At 35.8% G+C, this 25464-nt stretch overlaps 1 protein-coding gene across 5 annotated transcripts in view; it reads left to right on the forward strand.

Annotated features, from left to right (window-relative positions):
* Nucleotides 1-25464, forward strand: part of NAALADL2 (N-acetylated alpha-linked acidic dipeptidase like 2) — a 1170852-nt gene that overhangs the window by 324659 nt on the left and 820729 nt on the right. Inside the window, exon 1 of one of the 5 annotated variants that reach the window (XM_031681582.2) lies at nucleotides 16166-16336. The exons of 3 other annotated variants lie outside the window; for them this stretch is intronic. In XM_031681582.2, coding sequence (XP_031537442.1) covers nucleotides 16294-16336 — 43 coding nt within the window. In that variant the 5' untranslated portion in view covers nucleotides 16166-16293. Of the gene's footprint in view, nucleotides 1-16165; nucleotides 16337-25464 lie in introns of those variants that run through there. One more of the 5 variants, XM_072961129.1, reaches the window with a different exon arrangement.

Here is a 25464-nt window from a genome sequence, read left to right on the forward strand (position 1 = left end):
TAGTTTTCTGTTGTTGCTATAACCAATTAACAAGAACTTGACGGATTAAAACAAAACAAATTCACTGTCCTATAGTTCTATAGATCAGAAGTCCAAAATGTATTTCACTGGATTAAGATGGAGGTGTCCACGTGACTGTTCCTTTCTGGAAGCCTGAGGAAGTATCTGCCTTTCCAACTTCTAGAGGCCAATTGCATTCATTGGCTGAAGTCCCCTTCCTCCGTCTTAAAAACAAACAATAGCAGATCAAGTCTTTCTCACATCACATCTCTCTGACTCTCCTTTCTGTCTGTTCCTCTTCTACTTTTAAGGACTTATGTCATTAGACTGGGTCCATCAGGATAATTTAGGGTAATAGCTCCATCTGAAGGTCACCAGTAATTTTAATTGCACATACAACCTTAATTCCCTTTTGTCATGTGACATAATAGTACACAAGTTTAAGGGATTAGGATTTGGAAGTGTTTGGGAGCCAATATACTGCCTACCATACTTGACCTGTCTAGTATTGAAAAATCTTGCCTTTTAGACTAGGATTTTCCATTGATTAAGCTTTATAAGGCATGAGCCAGGATCCTTCCATTTTTACCTTCAAGTGGTAGCAAATTCATTTTACATTCTAAAACTTTCCACATGGTCCCCTTGAAGTTCCTCTACTCAGGCTTGTGACTCAATGTTACCATTCTCCCAATCTTTCTCCCAAAAGATGGATTAGTCTCACAGCATAGCAATTGTTGTCTATGAAGAAAGCTGTTCATTTCCACACCAAACATTCTCTTACACTCTCTTTAACTAATATCACTATCATTGGTCAAGCTAAGGGGTCTAAGAGTTAACAGAACAATCTCTTGAAGCCATTTCATTATGAATTTAATTTGTGTACTGTCAAAGCAGTGTTCTTCTCACATTTGTTGAGGCAAGAAGAGTCCATGTATCCTGGTATGTAAGTTTAAGCCACCATATCATAGAATTCAAAGGCTAGATCTTCTCAAAGACTGAAACTACAAAAATCCTCGAGTAAGACAAACTAATTTCTCTTTGTCCCTTGACGTGTCTCTGTGTCTTCCTACAAATCAGCTTCATCATTCTCTCTTCTGTGAATAGCTGTTCTATGGTTCCTGGTCTCATGGCTGAACATGGCTATACATATAGCGCCTAATTTGACATATTGCAAGCCTAACCTTAATTCTCTTTCAGTCCCAAATCAAAATTCCAGGGGGCAAAATCTCTGATTTCCTTAGCTGGGGCTTTATGTACATATGGGTCCAATCAACTATAACCTGTGGAATGAGCTATATTATATAGAACAAAATGCTCCACTCCTGTAGAGTTGGGAAATAGATAAGAGAGGATCATTTTGACTTGGGAAAACCTTCCAAAACCTATATCACAGTAGTATGTAAATCTTATAATAACAATAAAACAAAAATAATAATCATTACTATAGTTGAAGTTTGTTGAGAGTCTATTATCATCCAAACCCTGCATGATCATGTAGAACTATCACCTAACCCTGTGTGGAGGGTCAGGTGTTTTCTCCATCTTTCTGAAGAACATATTGAGGCACAGAGAAGTGTAATAATTTGCTCGAGGCCACATGGGGAGTAAGTAGTGGCTGGGACCTAAATTCCTATTTCTCTTACTCCAAAGTCCATCAAAAAGATGTCAATAGAATGATGTCCACTGTATAATTTTAACAGGAAAAAAAACATGTTTCAAAACTTTCTGTACATTAGAATTGATATCACTATTCACGCCTACACTTGTGACTGTTTGTATATATCTCTCCGTACGTCTGTATCACATCTGTAAGCAATCTACCTGCCTGACTCTCCCTTCCTTTACTTTCTCTCCACCATATACATTTAAAAGTTAATACTGGATACTTCTGAGGATGGAATCATGTATTTAATTTCTATTTTCTCTGTCTGTGATTTTGTTAATGATCATGTATTATTAATGATTCTAAGAAAATAACTTTACTTGCTTCCTAAGGAACAGACATGTTATGCTTATTTTCTTATTGGGCTGGGTCCCTGGAGAGTGCAAGGTTTTCCTTAGGTGGCTTCTGGTCCGCTTTCTTCCACGGCTCAAACAGGATTGTCCTGCTGTTTCCCTTTTCTAACTAAAATCCCACAAATCAACATGGTGGCTAAGACACTCGCATTATTCTTTGTAAAAGTATGGGTTTATAAGAAACAAGCTGTGAAATGTCTGCTAAGGGACATTTATAGCCACCCCTCTCCCCTAGTAGAACGTCCACATTTTATAGCTTTTAAATTATACCACAGTTTTTCCTCCAAGGTCCCTTTAAGGAATTCTTATTAAAGTTTACAAGAATTTCTTTGCTTATCAACTAAATTTATCAAATACTTATTAAATACCTATTTATGCACATATAAATGTTTCTTTATGTTAGCTATTTGCCAGCACTAATAATCTCAGATTCCGTTTAGAAACATCAGAGACACAAATTGTAGATAAACTGTATGGATATCTTTGGCATTTTTTGAAAGCACAGTTTTAGGATCTCTTGTCTTTTATCTTCTAATTTAATATAAAGAACAGTCAAGAATCATAAATAAGGCTTAATTTTTTTTCTTGAAGTAGTAAATAAATGCTTTCTTTTGATTATGAAAGTAACAGGTAATTTGTTTTAAAGTATCAAAAATCAAGATGGATGCAAGGAAGAAATTAGACAATAACCAAAAATTCTATTATGTAGCAATAATTATTGTATTATTTTTAGCATGTATCATGTCCTTGACAAAAGTGTACCACAACAATTAAAATGCACTGAACAGTTTGTAAATCAGTGAATCATTCTGCATTAACAGTTGCAGATGAATCCACTGTACTATTTTATAAATTATTTTATTTTAAAAATCTCCTGTTGTTAGCATTTAATTGCTCATATGTTTTATATTGTAAACAACACTGATAAATGTTGTTACATGAACTCATTTGCACACTTTTCTAGTTATTGTCTTGGAAAAATTCCTAAGAGTGAAATTTCAAAAGGTATGACTTTATTTAATACTTTAGATATATTTTGCCAAGTTGCCCTTCAAAAAGCTTGCACCATTTCTGCTCTGCCTATAAAGAAAATTCTATTTGACTTGCCTTCTGCCATAAAACTAGTCAACTGGACAAAAGATCGAAAATATTTGTTTTCAGATTTTGGACGAAAGAGAACTCAGGGCTGTGATCTTTGAGAAAAGGGAAACAAATTAGGTGAGCCTTAAAATTGCCCTGGATTTCTACCCAGGGGCAATTCCCAGAATATGATAAAGGGAAGAAGAACCCAATATATCCTGAGTTGAAAAGAGAGAGATTAAACTTTGGAAATAATGAGCCACCTGTATCTGTGGGGACACTATTGGGGATAAGAGAGGTAAACAGAGAAAGGGCTCGATGTCGGCAGAGGAGTACTTTGAAGTTTTTAGCTGAATACCAATCACTGCAAAGGGTAAAATTCCATATTGCACAGAGAACAGCTGTTGAGAAAGTGCCACTACCAAAGAGCTCTAAATTGAGCAATTTCTAGAGTTCACACAGGGCTGGGAATCACTCATGTTCCCACCAGTAAGAGTGGAGAGACCTGTTGACTGCACGGGGCATCTGGTTGAGCTCCAAAAGTGTCACACACTTTACTGGTGTGCTAAAGCAGTTCTAGACTAAAGGCTTCTTTAGGGCTGCCCTAAAAAACAAAAACAAAACAAAACAAATTTAAAAAAACTTAAAAGCGTTCTTATAATGATCAGGCTGATCTACAAATAACTCAAAAGCACACCCAAAGTTCAACCTCTTTAAAGGAATACAATAAAATTCATTACTCAAAAGTGTACAGGTCGCAGAGTCAGAATGTTCTGCATCCAATCAAAAGTTACTATACATGAAAAGAAGCAGAAAATTGAGACTCATAATCAAGAGAAAATTAATAGAAATAGACCCAGAATGATGAAATTAGCAGATGACTTTAAAGTTACTGTTATAAATATGCACAACAATGTGAAAACAAACATGAACCAGGAAAAAATGGAAGATATAAAAATGTAAGAATGCTAATGTTAAAAATATTAGAAGTTTCAAATAGAAATTTTAGAAATAAAAAGTAAAATAATGTAAATGAAAATACCACGGTATGGGGGTTTATGGTGGAATAGACACGGCAGAAGAAGCCATTAGTCAACTGAAAGTTATAGCAAGAGAAACTGTTTAAAAATAAAAGAAAAAGGACTGAAAAAAATTAACAGAGCTTCAACGACCTGCTGAATATCTATATCTGTACCTGCATATCTGTATCTATATCTAATTTATGTGTTTATTTATAATATATGTATAATAGAGTATCAGAGGAAAGAAAAATGAAGGAAAGAGAGACAAATACTTGAAGATAGCAATTAATGGCAGAATTTTTTTTAGGATTTGGTGAATATTATAAGTTGACAAGCCAAAGAAACTCAACAAACTCCATGCAAGGTAAACACAAAGAAAACCACATGAAATCACATAAAAATCAAATCAAACAAAATTGAGTAACAAAGAAAATAAATTAAAATGGCAAGGCACAAAAGATGCATGGCCTACAGAAGAGAAAGGATAAGAAAAAACATAGACTTCTTGTCAAAACTATCTTAGCCAGATAGCAAGGGAAAAACATTTAAGATGCTGAAAGAAAAACAAATATATCAGTCTGGAAATTCAATAGGAATTTCAGTAGAAAAAAATATCTTTTTTCTTTAAGTTTTTGGAACTTAGTATATTTCTAAATAAGCCTGGGTCAAAGAATAAACTACAAGAGAAATTAGAAAAATCTTAAACTAAACTATATTGAACACACAACTTGTCATAATTTGTAGGATGCAGGTAAATCAAAGGTTAGAACCAAATTTATGGCTTTAATCCTTTATTAGGAAATAAAAGCAGCTAAAATCAGTATTATAGACTTCTAACTTAATAAGCTAAAAAAAGAGCAAATCCAAAGTAAGTACAAGGACACAGATAATACAGATATGAATAGAATTCAAGTGGAGGGATAAATTGGGAGTTCAGGATTTGCAGGTACTAACTACTTTATATAAAATAGATAAACAACAAGGTTCTACAGTATAGCACAGGGAACTATATTCAATATCTTGTAATAACCTATAAAAAAGAGAAGATGAAAAGGAATATATGTGTATAACTGAAACATTAATCTGTATACCGGAAGTTAATTAAACCAACTGTACTTCAATTAAAAATATTTAAAAATTCAGTAGACTAGTAAACTGTCAAACAATAGGGAAAAGCAATGTAAAAACAGCTATTAAAAAAAGATTAATAAAGTTCTAGCTAGTCTGATCAACAGAGAAAGGAAGGTACAAATTGCTAACATCAGAAAAAAAGAGGGAATATCAGCACAGATCCTATAGCCATTTAAAAGATAAGTGAACATTATGAACAACTTTATGTCAATTAATTAAAGAGCGTAGATAAAATGAACAAATTATCTACAAGACACATATTATCAAAAATGACTCAAGGAGAAAAGGAAAATCTTAATAGCCCTATTATAGTTGATAAAAATGAATTTATTGTTTAAAACCTTTCCACTAAGGAAACGCCAGGCCCAGACTGCTTCACTGGCACATCTTAACGAACATTTGAAAAGAAATAATACTAGTCCTAACCAAATCTCTCAAAAAGTAAAGAAAGAGGGAAAGCATGCCCACCAATATTACGAGGCATTATTACCACGTTACTGAACCAAACTTGGATCCTTTTGCCTTTGTGTAGTAAAACCAGTCTACCGATCCCAGGCTGTGGTGAAGGGAAGTGCAGTGTTTATTGCAGGGCACCAAGCAAGGAGTCCAGGGCAGCTAGTGCTCAAAAGACCCGAACTCCGCGATGGGTTTTAGGAAGACATTTTTAAAGGCCAGGTGAGGGAGGGGGGTCACAGGGTGTGCGATCAGCTGGTGCACAATTCTCTGACCAGTTGATGGCAAAGTAACAGGGCAGTGTCACAGGGGTTAACATTATCAATCCTTAGGTGCCAGTGGGCCTGGGGGCTATGTACTCATGGTCAACCAGTAGTTTGCCTCTTCCATTTCGTGGGAGTTTTATCATCTTTAAAGCAACTCAGGAAATGTGCATCAGGCACTTTTATCTAGGTACTTCAGAGAGGAGCTAAAGCAGAGGATATGGGGGAGGGCTCTGTCCCTGAAGTCCCCATAAGGTCCTGCTTGGTTACATTAATACTAAAACGAGGCAAATAAGATGATTTACCAGAAGAGAAAACTGTAAATGCAGACACAAATATCCTTAGTGAAAAATCAAATTGTGTCTAATAATACATAAAAAGGATGATACATCCTGACAAGCAGGGTTTATCCCACAAATATAAGTTTAACATTTGAAAATTAGTGTAATTTATATATTTAGAGAATAAATAATAAAAACCATTCAATCATCTCAATAGATAAGGGGAAAATATTTGCCAAAACTTAATACCTATTGACTGGGGCCAGAGGTGGGATGGGGGCAGATATTAAGGGTAAAAGGGTGCAAAGGGACTACTTAGGATGATGGAAATATTCTGTATCTTAAATGTTGTGGTAGTTGCAAGGATGAATTTGGTTGGGGAGGAAAAAATATTTTTACTCTACTTTTATTAAGTCCTCTGGGGCCCTTTAAATTTGATTGGCAAAAGACAGGTTAACAAGAGAAAAACAAAAATTTATTAACAAGCACATCACACAAATATACATGAAATTACCCAGTGATGAGTAAGTCAAAGGGGTGGTTAGAACACACACAAAAAAGAGGTCTGCGCTTCTGATTCGGGGAAGGAGGTTATGGGGAGGTGACAAGGAGAAATATGTTAAATAAGGGTTGTCTTATAGTATTTGTTGTGCAGATTTAAATCCCTGCCTTCTCCATTACTAAGGGTTGGTATGAGCTCTCCTCTTCCTCTAGGGAAGAGCCCCCTCCTTTTGCAAATGGAAACTTTCTTTATTTCTTTATAAATGTAATTTTTATTTGCAAAAGGAAAACTTGTGCCCTGTTTTTAGAGATTTTCCTGTGTCTTCTGCTTCCTAATGGCCTTTAGCTAAAAATAATCCATAGGCTAAAGAGGCATATTTTGGGGTGGCATGTACTGGTATCCTTTAATACATTTATCATCTAACAATGCACTTAAATGGGATGCACTTCATTGCATGTAAATTTTACCTCAACAGAGTCACAAGATTGCACCAATTTTTATTGTCATCAACAGTGAAAGAGAGTATGGTAAACAATTAAAAAAAAAAATTCCTTACGTTGCCCGAGGCAAGTTTCTCTTTCTATCCAAAGATTTCTGAATTTACTGTTGAAGTTGGCTACTTAATGGAGTCATCTTTAGTGCATTAATAATTTGAAACTCAAATAAAGCAGGTCTAATATGCTAATTTGGTAGTAAGAATGAGCTGTCATGTTTATATACTTTTATATATTTACATTGTAATATTTACATACTGAAAATGGGAAGAAAACTCAAATGACTTGGTTATTAAAAAGTCATTTGTCACATGGGCAAATGCTTCAGAGGATAAGCAAGCAACATAAAGCAAACAGAACTGTACAGAGAGAATCAAACCTATTGGAAAGAGAATGACTTCCCTAAAATCATTCAGATGCTATTTTTTGAAAACAAGTTTCCAGATGAACAAAAGTGTCTGAGGACAGGTAAGTCCAGAATTTGTTATGTCATAAAATAACCCTTAAATTAGAAAGTAGACCATTCTCTTTAAATTCAACTTCAATAAATCAAATTGTCTTCCAAGTTTTTGATGTATTTTACACTTTCATTTTTGTTTCCACTATTTAACTTTTATTTCATTAGGTGCTAATAAGGGGCAATTCAATCTCAAGTTCATTTCTTACAACCATTGTGAATTTTAAAATATTATTATTTTTTATTTGTTATCAATCTGAAGTAAATAATAAGTTTCTTAGATTTTAGGAGAATTAAAGAAATTAATAGCTCTCACAAACTGGAAAGCAGGTAATATATAGGACACTTTATGAAAGAGGTGTAGGGGAGGAAGAAAAAGAAATTTTTTTTCCTTTACTCTTCTAGGTTCAGTGACAAAATAACAAAAAGGGGGGGGGAGATTTAATTACATACATAAGTTCATACCTGTGTACAGAGAACTCACAAAGAAATGTGATTCCATGAGTCAGAATTTGAGGCTTATATATGATCTTAGGCTAGACAAAGGAAAAGGGATTCGAAACTTGTAGGGGAGGGAGGTAAGTTACAGGCTGTAAGATGAGGGAGGAATTGTAAAATAATGGTTATGTAAGTTTTTCATGCAGGTAAGAGTCTGTTTTGGTGCTATAAGTTGTCTCCAGAGTAGTTCTCTTCCTGGTAAGGAAGAGGGAGACGCCATTACAAATGGACACTTACGTCCTGCTTTTAAGCAGGAAAGGGGGAAGGCAGAGAGCTGATTGCCTTCAGCTCAAAATAATCCTTATGACAAAGTGGTACATTTTAGGGTGGCATATTCTGGTCTCTTCAGAAGTGCTACTAGAGAGTGGGTTTTTGTCTCATTATAGAAAGAATTCAGAGGTAAGACACAGGTCAGGAAAGTAAAGTGAGGATTTATTAAGTAGTAGTACACTGTCAAGGGGAGAGCGAGCAGACTCAGGTGAGCGGCTGGCCCGAGTTTCTTTGGCAGGCTGGTTACATGGGGTGTAAAAATGAATGGGCAGAATATTCATTGAGGAGGGAGTGGCTGTGGGTCATATTCCTTGATTTTTATACCAGCCCCACCTTCCCGAGGGAAGGAGGGATTTTTGTCCTTATTTAGTCTTTACTGGAAGTGTCATGGCCTCTGTGCGTGATGGGTAGTTCTTTTCTGTGAGGCCAATTGTATTGTAATGAGGGCATAATGAGCAAAAGGTTACATTTGGACACAGGAGATGCCTATCTTTCCTCACCTTTCTTTGTCTGCCTCCAGGACACTTGTCTCCCCCAAATATGTGATTTCTTTATCAGTCTGGAGGTTCCTGCTTTCCTCTGTCTGTCCAAGGACCTGCCTTGTTCACAAGACATATGGTTTGCTGCCATTTGGCCCATGCCCCCTTTTCTAGCTCACATCTGGCTGTCTGCCTGCTCTAACAGAAGGAAGCAGGAATATTAGAAACAGTATGAGTTAATAATCTCCCTTATGCTCTTTATTAATTTTACTTTAAAGTTTTTGGAGAAAGATGAAATATAATTGTGTTATATTTTCAATTAGCCAATCATTAAGTATTTATGAAATGCTTATAAATCTGGCAAGTCTAAAAACAGCAAGTAAGAAATGCTATAGATGTGTGCCTTGAGATTTGAAAGACAAGGCCATGTTTGCCCTGCATATGTTTAAAAATACTAAGAAAACAAAAATTAAGTGCTATGTTAGGATAAAGGAAAACTAAAGGTTTTAGAAGAGGTGTGAGGGGCATGATGAAATAAGTATGTCAAGCTAACTCTAGCAATGGTATGTCTATCTCTATTTTTATGTTGATTCATTCTTAAAATTGCTCACATGTTGCGAGTCCCTCATTGCCCAAGGTGATCAGATACCACATTTTCCAGCATCATCCTGAGATTTATTTTTTCCCTCATAGATTTCTTCCTATTCAGCCTATTATCCTGTCCAAAAAAAAAAAAAAAATCTGTCCAAAGAATCTATGTTTATCTCGCCTCATTTGTTCTCTGACTTTTTTTTTTTTCTTCTTCTTCTCATTTTGTAAACCTGGTCACCATAGGAAAGACAGCAGCCATTCACTTGAGAGAAAGTCTATTTTAAGTACTAGCTGCCCACTCGGGGAAGGTTGGAAACTCCTTCATCTCCTTTTCTGTAACAATGCTGGCTGGCAGGTAGTCAGCAGGAAAGGGGACGAGGAGCTTTCTGAAAGAAAGCATTCTCTGTAGAAAGTAGGGGCCCATTATGATATTGAACAAAAGTAGTTTTCCTGGAATCATTTTTCTAAGAATGCCTGGTATGCCACTTTGACTTTATTCAAAAAAAAAAAAAAGAAGAAAAAGGAAAAAAGATGAGAAGAGAAAGAAAAAGAAAATGAAAATGCTGTAACAAAATGATACTCTTTTTTTCCTTTGATTCCCTGTAATTCATGTGTTATTGTTGACTACTAATTTTGTTAGCACTTTGTAAATTGAAACCACAGCACTTGTATTTTCATAAGGGATTGGCGTAGTTCCTGTGTTCATTTTGGACATTCATCTATGATTAATATTTTAAGACTGAGAAACCTCACCTTTTACCTCAATTTCATCTTGGAAGAGAAAGCTGTTACCCCTGAACAGCTATTAAATGTTGTTTTCATTTAGTTAGTATTTGCCAAATTTCTGCAGCTCAGTTGGCATTAATTGTCATCTTTTTTTTTTTTTTTTTTTGAGGCTACAGTGACGAGGCTGAACCCTGGAAGATATTTTACCTCTCAGCATGAAAATGCTGTACTTTTAAATATTATTAGAGCTGTTCAGGTCATTTTTTGTCATGGAGATGAAACTTCTGTTTTCAGGATTGGTCATTTCAAGGTGTTTTGAGGAAGTTCATTTGTCTCCAAGATAGTAATACCATTTAAGCATTTTCATTGCATTTTTAAAAGATGACAGAGATTAAATCATGCTGTCACCTGGGTGTTTCTGTTAAACCTTAGTGTTCTTGGGTTTCAGCTGTAGATATTTATTTCCAGCTTTATTGTAGATTTTTAACATGTCCTAAAGTTCTCAATTTGTTAAGTTCACCATTCTGTGCTAAATCAAGTTAGCATAGTCCTTTCCCTTAATGCTTTTCTTTGGGTTCCTCTTGAGGGAGTTTTGCCAGTTTGTTGAATAATTGATTGTTACACATAGATTAGTCAAGTGTGTGTGTGTGTGTGTGCGCGCCCTTCATTTTATAGTTCCACGATAATCGTATTAAATATACAATTACACTTTTCTTAACTATTTTCCCTTTTTCAGATGTGTCTTAGATGATTATCACCACTATCAGTAGACTCACATGGATGAGGCTGAGATTGCTAACAAGAGAATATCACTTTAAAACTTTCTGGCATTTAAGCCAAGATTTCATGGGATCCTCTTAAAAAGTGCATAAATCATTATACACTATGATTACAAGCTTGTATTTAGTATTTCGTTACACAGCTTGTTGACAGTCTGGAATAGTGTTGTTCCTAGCAGCAAATTAGAATGCTTTGTAGTATCACTCCTACCTGACTTTCAACTTGGCACCTTCATATTCTATTATTTTTATATGCATCATAGTTTATCTTAATTATGTGAAATAACCTACAAAAAATCCGTTATTGTTAAGCAACTCTGGTGTGTGTGTGTGTGTGTGTGTGTGTGTGTGTGTGTGAGTATATAATACAGATAGTTCATTGGCTTCTTTGTTTATTGAAACTGTGGTGGAAAAATCATTAAAATGACAATAGTCTCCTTGCCATTAATTACTACTTATATTGTTTCCTTGTTAATGGGTGCTTCTTACTATGTCCTTTGTTCTCCATCAGAATTAATTCTCTTAAGATGTTGTATGCAAATTTATGGAAAAAAAGAGAATTAAACATTTAGTAATAGTAGTATTGAAAGGAGACTTTTGCCCACCGGTCAGTCCTCACACAAAGCACAATTTTCTTGATCGAATTTTTATTTTATATTCACATGTATATAGAATAGTAAATATGTGCATATTATGTATTCAGCTATTTAGAACCATAGTGTCAAGTGTGTTTGGAGAAGCCTGAGGTAAATGAACTGGATGTTATATGGAGGGTTAGGAATCAGAAGGATGAGTTTGTGGTGATAAAATAGCAACATTACTGATGGAACTATGGGAGAGTGAACAGGGAAAGAGGATGACTGTGTTTTATGAAGATCACTCTGGCAGATGCAGAAAGGATGATCAGAGGAAAGGAAGAATTTAGTTGTAGGGAGTTACTGTCTTGGCAAGACATGATAATGGCCTCACCTAAAGGAAATGGAGAGTTAGGGAGTTAGATTTCAATGACATTTATAGGACTTTGTGACTGTTTGGAGAATGTGGGAGGTTAGAGGCAAGGATAACTCCTAAGTTTCTGTCTAGGGCAAACGGGTGGATGGTAGTATCCAGACCCAGAAGAGAGGAGGTAAAACATGTTGGACCAGCATTTCCAAGCATGGTGAAATCTTGCTTAATTTATCTCTATCCACTGTTGCTGTATAGTATGTACTCTACCCAACCCCCAACCCTCACCCCTGCCTTTCTTTGCTTACCTAGCTATCTTGTTTCCCTAGGACTCAGTATTTAGCAGCTGTAAGGATTAGAATCACACTAGGAATTCTTGGCTACAATCAACCAACAATGTGTGATAAATAAGGGCTGTATTTTATGCAGACACGTTTCTCAGGTGATAAGAGTTGCCTTCAGGAATAGTTCTTCTCTTGATAAGGAGACTTTTACAATGGAAATTTTCTATATAAATGTAAATTTCCTTTACAAAAGGATGAATGTATACTTTTATGTTTAGACAGGGGAGGTTAAAGAGCTTTTCCTGTGTCTGTTCCTTCTTTTTAGCTCAAAACTATCCATATGCCAAAGAGGCATATTTGGGGGTAGCATATTCTTGTACCCTGCGAGCATATCTACCTAATTCTTGGAACTGTAATCGTGAAGATCCATCCTGGTTGCTGAGATTGGAATTTCCTTCCAATAATGGTTTGCAGGATTACAGTTTTGAGAGTTCTAATCCTTTTCTCTCTAGCCTTTTCTCTCCGTGGATATCTATGCGTTTGACCAATGTGTTTGTCCTGCTTGTGTTATACTTTTTATTGAGAAAATAAGTACCAAGTATATGTAATTATTTTATGTATTGTGACATTTTACCTACCCGCACACAATTCCATATCATACAATGCCAACATTCATAGCTTTGAATAACTACTTCATAAATTTTTTCAAATTTTCGCAAATATCTTCCCGTGAAAATCAGAACTAAATAATGACTTCAATAACTAGCTACCCACAATGAATTTAAACTGCAACATTGTTTTTTTTTTCTTATGTATAGTTCTTGATAGAATCCTCAAAATTAGTGATAAAGAATAATATCCTCCTTTGCCCACTCTCTCCCTGGAGTAATTTAGAAATACACTGTTGGAAACACAAATAGGTGATGTGGTTGGAAGTATTGTTTCTTCTTGTCGTCTAAGTTGTCTAAAAAATGTGCTCTACAGCAAACTGTCAGAATGCATATAGAGGACATACTCACTCTCATAGTCTTCCTTTCCAATATTCTGAAAGTCTTGATAATTTTAATAATTATATTAGTGTTCTTTTCACCATTCAGTGAAACTATTCTAATACCACCCATGATGTTTTTATAGTCAATTTACAATGTTGCACTAGTTTTTAGTGTGCAGCATAGTGATCCAGTTATACATGATTTGTATTCCTTTTCACATACTTTTTCCCTATAGGTTATTACACAATATTGAATATAGTTACTTGTGCTATACAGTAAGACCTTTTATCTATTTTACATATAGTAGTTTGTATCTGCATCTCTCAAACTCCCAATTTATCCCTCCCTACAGCCTTTCTCCTTGGTAACCGTAAGTTTGTTTTCTGTGTCTGTGAGTCTGCTTTATATGCAATCTAAAAAGATGACACAGATGAACTTATTTACAAAAGATGCCGTTTGTTTTTGGTGCGTGTGAGTGTGTATTTTAAACTATTGCATTCACTTTTTTCTCTTTCACTTCTTTTATCTTTGATTTTTTTTTTTTTGGAAATTCTCATAAGTGTGCTCTTCTCTTTTATCCTTCTAGCTCTTATTTGCTCTTTCAGATCAACCTACCTGTTTACCCTTCCCACCTCTCTTCATGTTTGAACTTTAATTTGCCATTTTTTCCTCCTTGAATGTCTTTCATCATCTTCTTTGGTAATCCATGTCCTTTTCTTTGAGATCCTTTAATTCACCCTTTCTGATGGTGGTAATTTATTCATCTTTACAATATTTGTTGAAGGCATAGTACAGGGTAGAACCTGTGCTAGGTGCTAGGGATGTAGTGATGGACACATAAGGAGTCTCTGACAGAACACCTTGCAAGGACAGAAATAATTCAGCAGTACATGCAGCACAATGTGATAAGAGCCGTAGTGAAAGGAGGAGGTCCAAGTTGTCAAGGGGCATCTGGAAGCACATAGAAGAGACCCCAACTACGGTTGGATTGAAGAATTCCTGCATATGACTTAGTCCAGCAAAGGGGAAGTGATGAAGGCAGAAGTTTTCCAGGCATACAAGACCCAAAGGAGAGAGAGAGGTGGGGAAAGAGAGAGAGTGTGTGTACAGGGCCCTTTATTAGTACTGAAACTGTTTCAGTATAAATGAATGTATATATATGTTACTTTCTGTGCAATCACAAAAACTTTTTGAGGTTTCTGTTTATCTTTATGATTTTCCTCTGCTCAGAAATAGAGGACTTCTCTATTCCACTTTCATAATAAATTCCCACATGCCATAATTCAGCTTGGAGATAACTGGTGATTTATACCTGTTAGTGACTAATTTTAGGTGACTGGGGCAGGTGTGTAAATACATTTACAAGTTTGGCATAATGAGTCAGGATTGATATGTGTGTTTCTGCTCTTAAGAGGAAGTCAGAATGTGATGATTATAGTGTTTTATTGGCAAGCATTCAATTTCAGGTTACTTTTGATAAAGTGTGAACATGTATATATGTTACATTATGCAATTTTCCTGGGAAAAGCACTGCACTATTCTGGAACAAACCACAACCTGGATTTTAAATCAGAAGTTTATGACATTATAATGATAAAATGGGCCTTTAACATAGTGAATGGTCGGCTGATTTTACAGATGAGAAAACTGAGACCCAGAGAGGTGAATGAAAGAGACAACTCTAAATTAAATGCCATGAGGATTTTTGTGTGTGTCGTATTTGTGTTTATTTCTAATACTTTTCAGAATAGCTATTCTACTTGTTTGCCACTTCAGTTGTTTGCATAACTTACATAATCATTTTTTCATCAATAAGCTAGCAAACATGGTGTTTGAGCCTCGGATTTTTTTTAAATTAGTCTGGTCAAAACTAAAAGTTAAAGAATTCTAGAGGAAGGAAGTAGAAATTATTTTTTATTCTAGATGTCCTCTGGGAGATTAAGTCTAAATAAATTGACTTATTTTTGTGCTCTACTTCCTCTCTTGCAAATGAATAAAGATAAATCTCCAGTTTGTTGCCCATCTTTGCTAGGGATTATTTTTTGTGTGAGTCACAGCACTTTAACCCAACACTCACTATGTTTCTATTTAAAAGGCAATGCAAATATCAGTGTCCTTCTTTTACCAAGGAGGACGGAAGGCACTGGAAGACTGGATCCAATCACTTCTTTAAGTGCTCTCAGTTAATTAGTAACAACTGATGTCAGAACATTGTGACATCAGTGCTCTAGTTTTGCATTCTTTCCACCCCCAAGAAGGAGGATAAGAGGAGGGAGGAGGGAGAGAAGGAAGAAGATGATGGAGGAAAAGGAAAAAAAGGAGGGGAGAGGGGACAGGGGGCAATGTCTCTTGTGCTTATTATCCGCCATTCATGACGTTTAGCACAGTCGTATATTACTGCTTTCAGTTTTTATAGTAATCTTCTGAAATAGGTATTTTTCCCATTTTACAGTTCAGGAAACTGAGTCTCAAAGAAGTCATGCTCCTCACTTGTAGTTACTCAGCTAGTACTAGACATACCTCAAAGCTGTCTTTCCCCGTTGCACAAAACTGATTCACATGCTGTTCCTTATCTCCCTGTATTTTTTAATGGATTTTTCAAAATTCACTTTAACTTTTATTTATTTCTATATGAGAAGCAGATTGGAAACACTAACAAGACTCTGGTTCTGCACTATGGTGTGTTGGTAGTACAAACACTCTTTAGGGGATGGGGGTGGGGGAGTGTAGATACGTTTCTGGACTGAAGTGAAAGTAGGGAATTAAAAGTTAACACCAAAACTGAAACAAAGCCACGTTTTGTGAAGCACACACTAATAGTCCATTGGATCAAAGGATGTGATCTCACTTCACAGTAAAACAGGTCCTGCAAGCCCAGGTAACTCAGGAAGCAGAATGGTAATTATTCACAGAAGAAAGCAGGTAGTGTACTGTTACGTTGCTACAGTAGAAAGTCAGAAGGTCACAGAACTTGCAGGGTAACTGACACAACTTGAAACTGCTTGGCCCCCTTTAAAAAGAAATTATAAGATGGGAGAGAATGAAGCAAGTTTACCTAACACAGCTTTGCAAGGTAAGTGCCAACAACCTCTGAAATGTTTGCAGTCAGACATTTAAGCCAAGCCGTGTCGATTACAAAGTGTGTGTATGCGTGTGTGTCTGTGCACTGCGTTTCAAGGTGTGCTTTGCCGGTGGGGAAAAGAGGCAGAGGTGTTGTTGTTTCAGAGGAAGCTGCCTTTCTCTGTTGTGCTCAACAGCTCAACATATGCAGAAACGCGAATTTGGTGGAGGAGGGCAAGTTTTATCACTCCCCAGTGCAGTGCTGGGAACTGCTACGACCAACTTCCAGTGCATTTTCACGTTAAATCTTTCCCAGCTTTGACAGAATATTGATTTTTGTCTCTGCCTGTGAGATTTTTATTTTTAATCAAATTTTGCCATCTCTGGGTCTCCCAGGTAAATGTCCTTGTAATTCATATAACCATTTTCTTAAGATAGAAAACAGGGTCTCAGAGGGCAGCTGATTGGTTGGGGAGAGCAGCTGATTTTACAGGTCTCCCTTAATCAGATACCTTTGTCCTTTGAAAGGACTGGCTTTGTTGACATTGGCCTGACTAGGCTTCTATCATTAGGCTTGTTCATAGAAACAAATAACAAGTTCGCTTACATGTTCCACTTTTTTGAGTGAAGAAATTTCTTTCTTTCTTTTGAAAAAAAGGTAGAAAGTGGATTGAATGCTAATTTGTTGCCATGATCTCTAGTAGTTTACCCTCTTATGAATTATCACTTTTACAAGTTCTCATTTTGATCAAAGTATTTTTTTTAACAAAATCTACTTGATAATGACATTTTAATTTAATTATGTTCTTGTAGCGCTACCAGGAAGAAAATCCCCCAGCCATTCAATTTTCCAGTAAGTGTGCATAACCAAACATGTAACACTACCTATGAAATGTAACACATATGAGAACAACATGATGGTCCTAGACGTGTCTGGTCGTAAAAGTATGTCACCCATTTTCTAGAGTTCAGTTGTCTTCCAGAATACCTGTGCTTTCCCTTCATTTTTCTTTAATCCTTACTCTACTTCAATTGCTTAAGAATCCCAGAATTTTTATTTTTATTTCTGTATGTTTCCTAAAAAATTTTTTTTGAAATACTATGTAAAATGCTATTAAAAACATTTTAAATTTGAAGATTATTTTTAAAAGTTATTTAGTGCATTCTACTGAAGTAAAACAAGATAAAAGACTCATTTAGCACAACTCTAGGAAATAATTTATATGTTGTATGGACAGAATGACATAACATATACCTTAACTGTCTCCATAATGTTTTTCCTTGGAAAAGCTTATGGGAAGGCTCTGGGTTGTTCAAGTTGTTCAGATGATGCTGAGTTTGTATGAAATGTATACGTCGGAATAACCTATCCTCTGCTGTATGCTACATCACCTGTGTCTGTGTTCAGGGATTGAGATAAATTGAGGAGTAACCAGGCCACCTCTCTCTCCCCTTGTCACCTCTCTTAGTGTCAGGATTATGGATAATATTTGCTACTTATTTTAGAGTCCTAGAATGCATATCAATTTCCTGTTGTTTGGGGTTTTATTTTTTTCCTTTTTTTCTTGCACTTTTCTGTACTTAGGATTCAGATAATATGTTCCACTGTGAAAGGGTTACTTTCCTTCCCTCCTGTCTGTTGATCTGTCCAACTATTTTCAGAATTAATAATGTGCATATATCAGAAAAGCATGCATACGATTTAAAATAAGAGCTATGGTAAATAATTTGAATCTCATGGTTTGAGTTAGAAAACAATGTGCCTCTATCCATAAACCTTCTGTCGTTGGGGAATACTTGTGAGAAGAGTTTATTCCAGGGTATTTTCCTTTGTGCATTCTGTGAAAACTTTTCTGTAAGGAATGTGTTCTCTTTTGATCTTATCTTAGTTGAAATACATCCTTGGTAGGTCTACAAATAGTTCAGATCTATCTTCTTGGAGTGTCAAAATGCTTCTATTCCAGATGTATTTGCCTTACGATTATTAAATGAACCTATTAATCAGTGAGCATTAATGAGAAACAAAGGTGCTTCAGCTGTTGGTTTGAAATCATTTCTGGATTTTTTGTTTAATTATAAAGGATAACACTGTGGGGATAATTTGTTCCTTTATTTGTTTTTTGAAGGTATGAGATTTTATAAGTTTAATAACTTATAAAGTGAATCATGATGTATCTTGGAGTCCTCATTTATGGATTGCTCTAACAGAATTCTATTTTCTAGGCAATAGTCTGTCCTATCTCTGTGCTTGAGTTTAAAAATTACCAAAGTAAATGGAAAAGGCATTTTGAAATGTTGTTTAATTCTGCCTTTGACTTAACATTTATAAAAAAAATTCTGAAGTTCTCTAAATAATACTAATTATTGTCACCTCTGCTTGCAAGGGAGTGTCCTCTAACAGGAATGAGTATATTCATGTGTTTTGTACATTAAACATATGGGTGATTTCAGTGTGTTGGCTATGAGGATAATACGTGACAACAGATTATCATTAGAACTCCATCATGTGCTTTGAATAAGTTTTCTAAGCCCAGGTATCTGAATTGTCCAGATTCATTGGACCATCTCTAGTCACAACTTGGAGGCTAGCCATAGACATTGCCAGAGATTGTTCATTGTATTACTATTTCCTGCAGGTCTCTGACCCATTATTCTACCCAGGGAGCTGGCTGAGTGTGCCCTGGTTAGTGAAACCCCTAAGCTCCCAACATTTAATGTTTCCAGTGGTATTGGGAATCTATCTTTTTCCTAATGAAAGTTAAATCTTTCCAAGGTTATCTTCAGCTTAATGTGAACAGATCTCAAATATCTTTTCCAATGTAAAAGGCAAACTCTCCCTTTCAGTCTCAAGAGTAACTCCACAGACAATCATGTAAAAACTTCATACACGAAGTTTCATAATATTCTTGGGATTCATATAATAGAATTACCTTGAGAAGGAGAGAAGACCAGAAAAATTTTTCTAACTGTTGAAAATATAAATAAAATGTATAAATAATGTGACATAAGGAACAGGGGTGAGTGCCGTCTAAGCGTTGTTATTTGCTGAGGAAAGGAAGCAGCATTTTCTTGCATAGTATCTACAAACACGTGTATCACCGAGTGGCACATTGTCAGTCTGTGACAATAGTGAAAGGCCACGGCTGGGATGACAGGAGGGTGGCAAGTCCCTTCCTGGCAGACAGTTACCTAGAAAATGCCTTAAGCTAAGGTTTCTCCGTAAGCTACCCTTGGGCATGTAAGAGCCCCTTCCCATTCTCTCAGGAAGGACATGCATTTTCTACTTCTCCCAGGGTTCTTATTAGCAGGCAGAGCAGACCCTAGTCAGAATTATTGAAAAAGAAAGAATTTCTCACTATCCAGCTATGTCCCTCATCCCCCGAGTCCCTCCTACTGCATGAACTCAAGCCCACGAGCTTTTCTTTCTCTCCCCTTCCTCCTTGGTCAAAATATGTGCAAGGCCACCTGTCTCTTTGTAAAAGATACGCTAATTTATCCTCAGAATTATTTGAATCAAAGGCATCTCTGAGCCCAGTGCCGGCACAGCCTCGTGAGAGGAGGTGTCTTTGCGTGGGGTCTCCCCTCAGCTGCTTGACACACCCTCTTCACTCAGGCTGCCTACTTACCAGCTGCTCAGATATTTTCAAGCATCTTCTAATTATAAACCTCCTTCCTACCTCAGTTCTTTTTGGTTCTCTAGGTCTACAAATCCCTTACTTTAAAGGATACAAAAGAATAGAATTCAGCAGGAGAGATGTTTCTAAGTATAGAAGGGTTGGCTAGACCCTTTCGAAGGCATGGCCAATTCTAGACAGCAGTCAGCAGAGAGGAGACCTCTTCTCAAACCCACAGAAGGAGAATTTGGCTGTCAGAGCTAGGGAAAAAGAAATCTGTAGAATATTAACATTTTCAGGTAGCGAGGAGCTTAGCAGGCCTTAAGTCCTATATTTTTATTTTGTAGAGTCGCAAACAGAGATCCTTTAAAGAAATGAAAATTGTCTTTGGTTTCTCAGAAGCAGTTGCCAGAAACTAGGTCTCCACCCCAGCTGCCTAAAGACAGTAATTTTATGGAGAAATCTGGCACATAATTTCTAGGGGTATTTACTTTCCTATTTCAGAAAGGGAAATCAGGCTTATAAATGCTTTGCATATTCACATCTTTTAGTTTCTGTAGTTATGACCTGGAAAGCATTGTCCAGTATTCAGTCTATTACAGGACTCGTCTGTCTAGGCTTGGATTTTCTCTTGACTGGATAAAAGTTTCTTTGGCTTTTAAGACATTTACTTAATTTTCATCACAACCAGGAGTTGGCTTGAAATTCCATAGGCACATGCAACAAATCTCATGTATCTCATGATACAGCCATTTATTAGCAGTTATACTTATTCTATTTGGCTAGTATAAGGAAAAAAAAAATCTAAGCAGAAAGGTGCCTTAGTGTCTGTGCTTCTAAGTTGCAGCCCAAGGGCGGCAGTACTGTCTACCCCAACCTGTTATACTGGTTTGGTGTGTATGTTTACTTTCCGTGGTGGAAAAAATATCTCTGCATTCATCATTGTAAAGCATGCCTGTGAGTGACTTGAAATCTTTCTAAAACCTCAAAGAGGGCTCACCAGTGTATGAATCTTCTTTTCCACCCAATAAAAGTTTAATAATATTTTCAATTAAGAGAAATGCAAGGAGCTCTTGTTTAACCCCCTCAGTGTTCCAGGAGGAAGGCTCTCACTAGCTCTTAGTGAGAAGTTGGAACACTTATATCGTTGAGACACTCTGGAAATGAATTTAGATATTGAGGTAACAGGGTATTTTGGAGTTGAAACTTCTAGTAGCTCTGCTGGAGAGGTCTTATAATCTAAGGACAAAATCAAATACATTTGGAGCAAGTAAAATTGCAGAGAATGTCAAGGCATTGTGGGTCTGACCTTAGGCAAAAGTGCATGAGAAGATGGCCTGGGGACTTTTCCCCAGGTACAAGGCAGAGAACCCTCGGAGCAGACAGATGAGGTTAGGAGATGAATTCTGAAATAAGACATTAAAAAAATGGTTAAGGAAGTAACTGGGCTGAGGAGCTCTTTTTTCCTTGTCTTTCTAAATGGAAATTGGATCTTCACCTTCTAAGAAATAAAAAAGCAAGCAACAAACTTGAATGGAGCATTTGATAAAGGCAGTTAATGACTTGATACGCAAGTTAAAACCTACTGTTGAGGGAAAAGCCAATTCTTAAATACTTTGAAATTCAGGGTTTATTCCTAGACTTTTCAATGGTCTGAGAGGCAAACTTTAATCCCCACGATTTAAATGATGTTTTATGGCACTGGAATTGTTTTAAAGAGAAACATTTAAAGTTTCAATTAAAGTCACTATAAAATCTTCTTGAATAAAAGGTGATGCATACCTACAGGATGACTTGATTGTTTCAACATTATTATTAATAATGCGATTAAAATGTGTTCCATATATTCAAAAGGTTGGAGCTGTCTTTGAATCTGCTTTCTTTTTCCTGAAAGAAATGAAACAAAGCTTGCAGTAATAATCCGATGATTACACATGTATAAACACTATATAATTATTAGTTTGTATGCCTATTCTCTAGATTTTGGAAAGGGTTTAAACAAATTTAGCTAACTGAGTAGAACAGTAAGCCAACCTCCTTGGTATCCCAAGTTTTTGGGGAGAGGATTATTAACCAAGCATGTACTTGACTTCTCATTGGAGAGTATTACACTTGATACATAAGTGAGGGAAAAAAGGGCTACTGACAAGATTGCAAAGAAAATGTGATTTGAATGAAAATGCATAAAAGGCATTGAGCTTCAGCTGATCCCTTGAGCTTCTAAACTCTCTTCAGGAAAAGTAGGGGTAAATAGTTTTATATGGCAGGGCTATTTTGTTGCTCTGTTGATAGATATGTTTAACCATCTCTTTAGATGAACGCTTTAGAAGGCGCATTTATAAATGCCATTATAATTTATATTGAAATGCAATTCACTTGTTCTCTTTAAACCTCTGATCAATGTAATGCAAGTTGTGCATTGTGTACTAAGAAAATTGACTTCGACGGTAGGTATAGAATCTCATTAAAGAGCCCAAAAGAGAATTGTTTGAAAAGTCAACTACTAGATTTAATGCAATTCATACAAACATGCAAAAGATGCGCATTTACACCTATTAAATGACACAGTCAACTTTGCTGTGTGACTTCAGACCTTAGTGAATGATTCATTTCAAGAATTGATTGAATTTTTGAAACCATTCCATCTCAGCCATTCTTTCGTTTTCTCAAAAGTGAATTTCTTTTCAAACAGGGCATGAGAAGCAGAGAGGATTGAAGGGTCTGTGCTTTATTTTCCTCTTTGTTTATGAACCTTTAGCGCAATCACAGACAAGTCCCATCTTCTCTTAAGCTATTGATGAATCTTGAAAAAATTTCATCACATCCACATTTCTTGATGGCAGGTTTCGGAGACAGGGAACTAGACTTTGCCACAGTAAGGGGAAGTTGCTTCCACTCTTGCCAATTCTTGGTGTTATAGCCACAGACACATATCCAGGAATTTACAAAGAAATCTAGGAAGAGGTGTGATGTAAGCTGATTCTGACCAGAATGAGTGGCAGAAGGAAGAAAGTCTTTCCTGGCAAAACAGACAGCAGAGATAAGGCATAGAGATTGCATCTACCCATGTATTTACTAATTTTATTTTTCTCTCTTACTGAGATCAAAAAGGATTTTCCAAAAATTACTACAGTGGACCTTTGAATAGCATAGTTTTGACCTGTGCAGGTCCACTTATAACGTGGATTTTCTCCATTAAATACATGCTATAGTAGTATGCAAGTCAAAGTCAAATAATCCGTGGATTTGGAACCACACGCACAGAGGGCCGGAGGGCCCACTGTAAAGTTGTTCATGCATTTTCAACTGCATAGGGGGTGGGGGAGTTGATGCCCCTAACCCCTGAATTTTTCAAGAGTCACTATACTTTGAAATAGGCTCCAAATAAGTAAACACAATAAGGGTTAAAATAATGCAACAGTTAAAATTTGTTTGTAAAATATGTACCAGAACATTCCAAACAGCTACCAAATAAATCTGCTTTCCAGATTCCTAGCAGCCAAAAGAAAGTAAGAAATTGGTTGTAAGATTTATGGTACTCAAATCATATAAAAATATGGCAGTTATTCAAGAGATGCATAGATTTCTTGATTAGACATGGTGATAGAAATCGAAATAATTTCTATAGATTACAGGAGACAGGCCTAACCAGAAAAAAGGGTTTTTATTAGGTAACACTGAGACTTAAAGTTAAAGGAATTCTAGAGATAAGAAAATGGTATTTAAGCCATCTCAGAATCTTGACATGGATAGCTTTCTCTGAGCTCCTTAAGCTGCTGCACTATCCTATCAGATGTTTGTCAGAAAAAAAATTATGTAGAAAAAATTCAAACATAAAATGAATCAGATAATAAAAAAGGAAAACAAAAGAATAATTAAGAAATATAGACTTTATAAAAACTAAATTTACATGATTTAAATATTTACACTATTAAAATTTCAGAATATAAAAATAGGTCATTTTGAAAATAAGGCTGCTATATATATTTTATAAGCATATTATGCAAGTCTCTCCTGGAGTGGATTTTATGAGTGTTGTGTGTTCGTTTTGATGAATGAAGGATTCAGTACAGTCACTGTAACAGATTTGGTGGTGGGGAGGGGATGGTAGGTGGGGCAGGGATACAGGATAAGAATGAGGAACAGCACATTGGTGGTATTGATAATATTCCTGTTGCACTATAAATCTACTCTAAATGCTCCAATCTATAAACTACAGGTACAGCGAGGTAATAATGTTGCCTTAAGTTTTATTTTCCTTACAGGTAAATAGGAATTTGAGGGTAAAAATGAAGAAAATTGAATAAGAAAATATTAATCTTTTTTTCATTCTTGAGTCTTTCTCATCAATTTAAGTTCATATTTTATATTCTTTTCAGTTTATCATTTGACCTCTAGGGATTTGTTTGAGCATCATCTTTTTACTCAATTGGAAAATGTATAGTATTGCTATACTTTTAGAAATTAGTAATTGCCAAATTGTATTTACCAAAATACTTCTGCATAACTTAACATAATTCACAATACCATTGGTATTTAGTTAATAGAGTGTTGTGGAAAGGTAGTCTTCATATGAAAGTTTCATTTTTATAAATTGATGAGTTAGTAAATAATTTACTTCCATAATTAGATAAATAAAAAGGGGAAAACTGTATTCATTAGGTACTACATTTAGGTGGAAATTTACCAAGCTTATTTGAAACTCACAACAGTCTTGGCCTCCTCTCTTCTGCCAACAGATTCACTAAGCTGATTCCCTATTAGACATCTGTATACTGGTAATACCTGCTGAACTTCCTATGATTTGCTTCTTGTAATTCAATTATTAGATCAAATATCATCTCAGTGATACCTTCTCTAGCCTCTCAAACTAAAGCAGCCAGTCTCTGTCTTTTTTTTTTAATTTATTTTTTATTGAAGTATACTCGATTTACAATGTTAGTTTCAGGTATACAGCAAAGGTATACAGCTGTATACTTTTGCTATATATGTGTATATAAATATATTAGATCCTTTTCCATTGCAGCCCATTACAAGAAATTGAATATAGTTCTCTGTGCTATACAGTAGGTCCTTGTTGTTTATTTTATATGTAGTAATATGTATCTGTTAATCCCAAACTCCTAATCTGTCCCTCCCCTCACATCCCCCCTGGTAAACACTGTTTTCTATGTACATGAGTCAATTTCTGGTTTGTAAATAAAATTTGTATCTTTTTTTTTTAGATTCCGCCTGTAAGTGACAGCATATGATATTTGTCTTTCTCTGATTGACTTACTTCACTTAATATGGTAATCTCTAGGTCCATCCATGTTGCTGCAAATGTCATTATTTCATTCTTTTTTATGGCTGAGTAGTATTCCATTATATATATACCACATCTTCTTTATCCATTCATCTGTGGATGTTTATGTTGTTTCCATGTCTTGGCTATTGTAAATAATGCTGCTGTGAACATTGGGATGCATGTGTCTTTTTGAATTATAGTTTTCTCCAGATGTATGCCCAAGAGTTGAATTGCTGGACC

The sequence above is a fragment of the Vicugna pacos genome, chromosome 1, assembly GCF_048564905.1.
Source record: "Vicugna pacos chromosome 1, VicPac4, whole genome shotgun sequence".
In the NCBI taxonomy this organism is placed as follows: Eukaryota; Metazoa; Chordata; class Mammalia; order Artiodactyla; family Camelidae; genus Vicugna; species Vicugna pacos.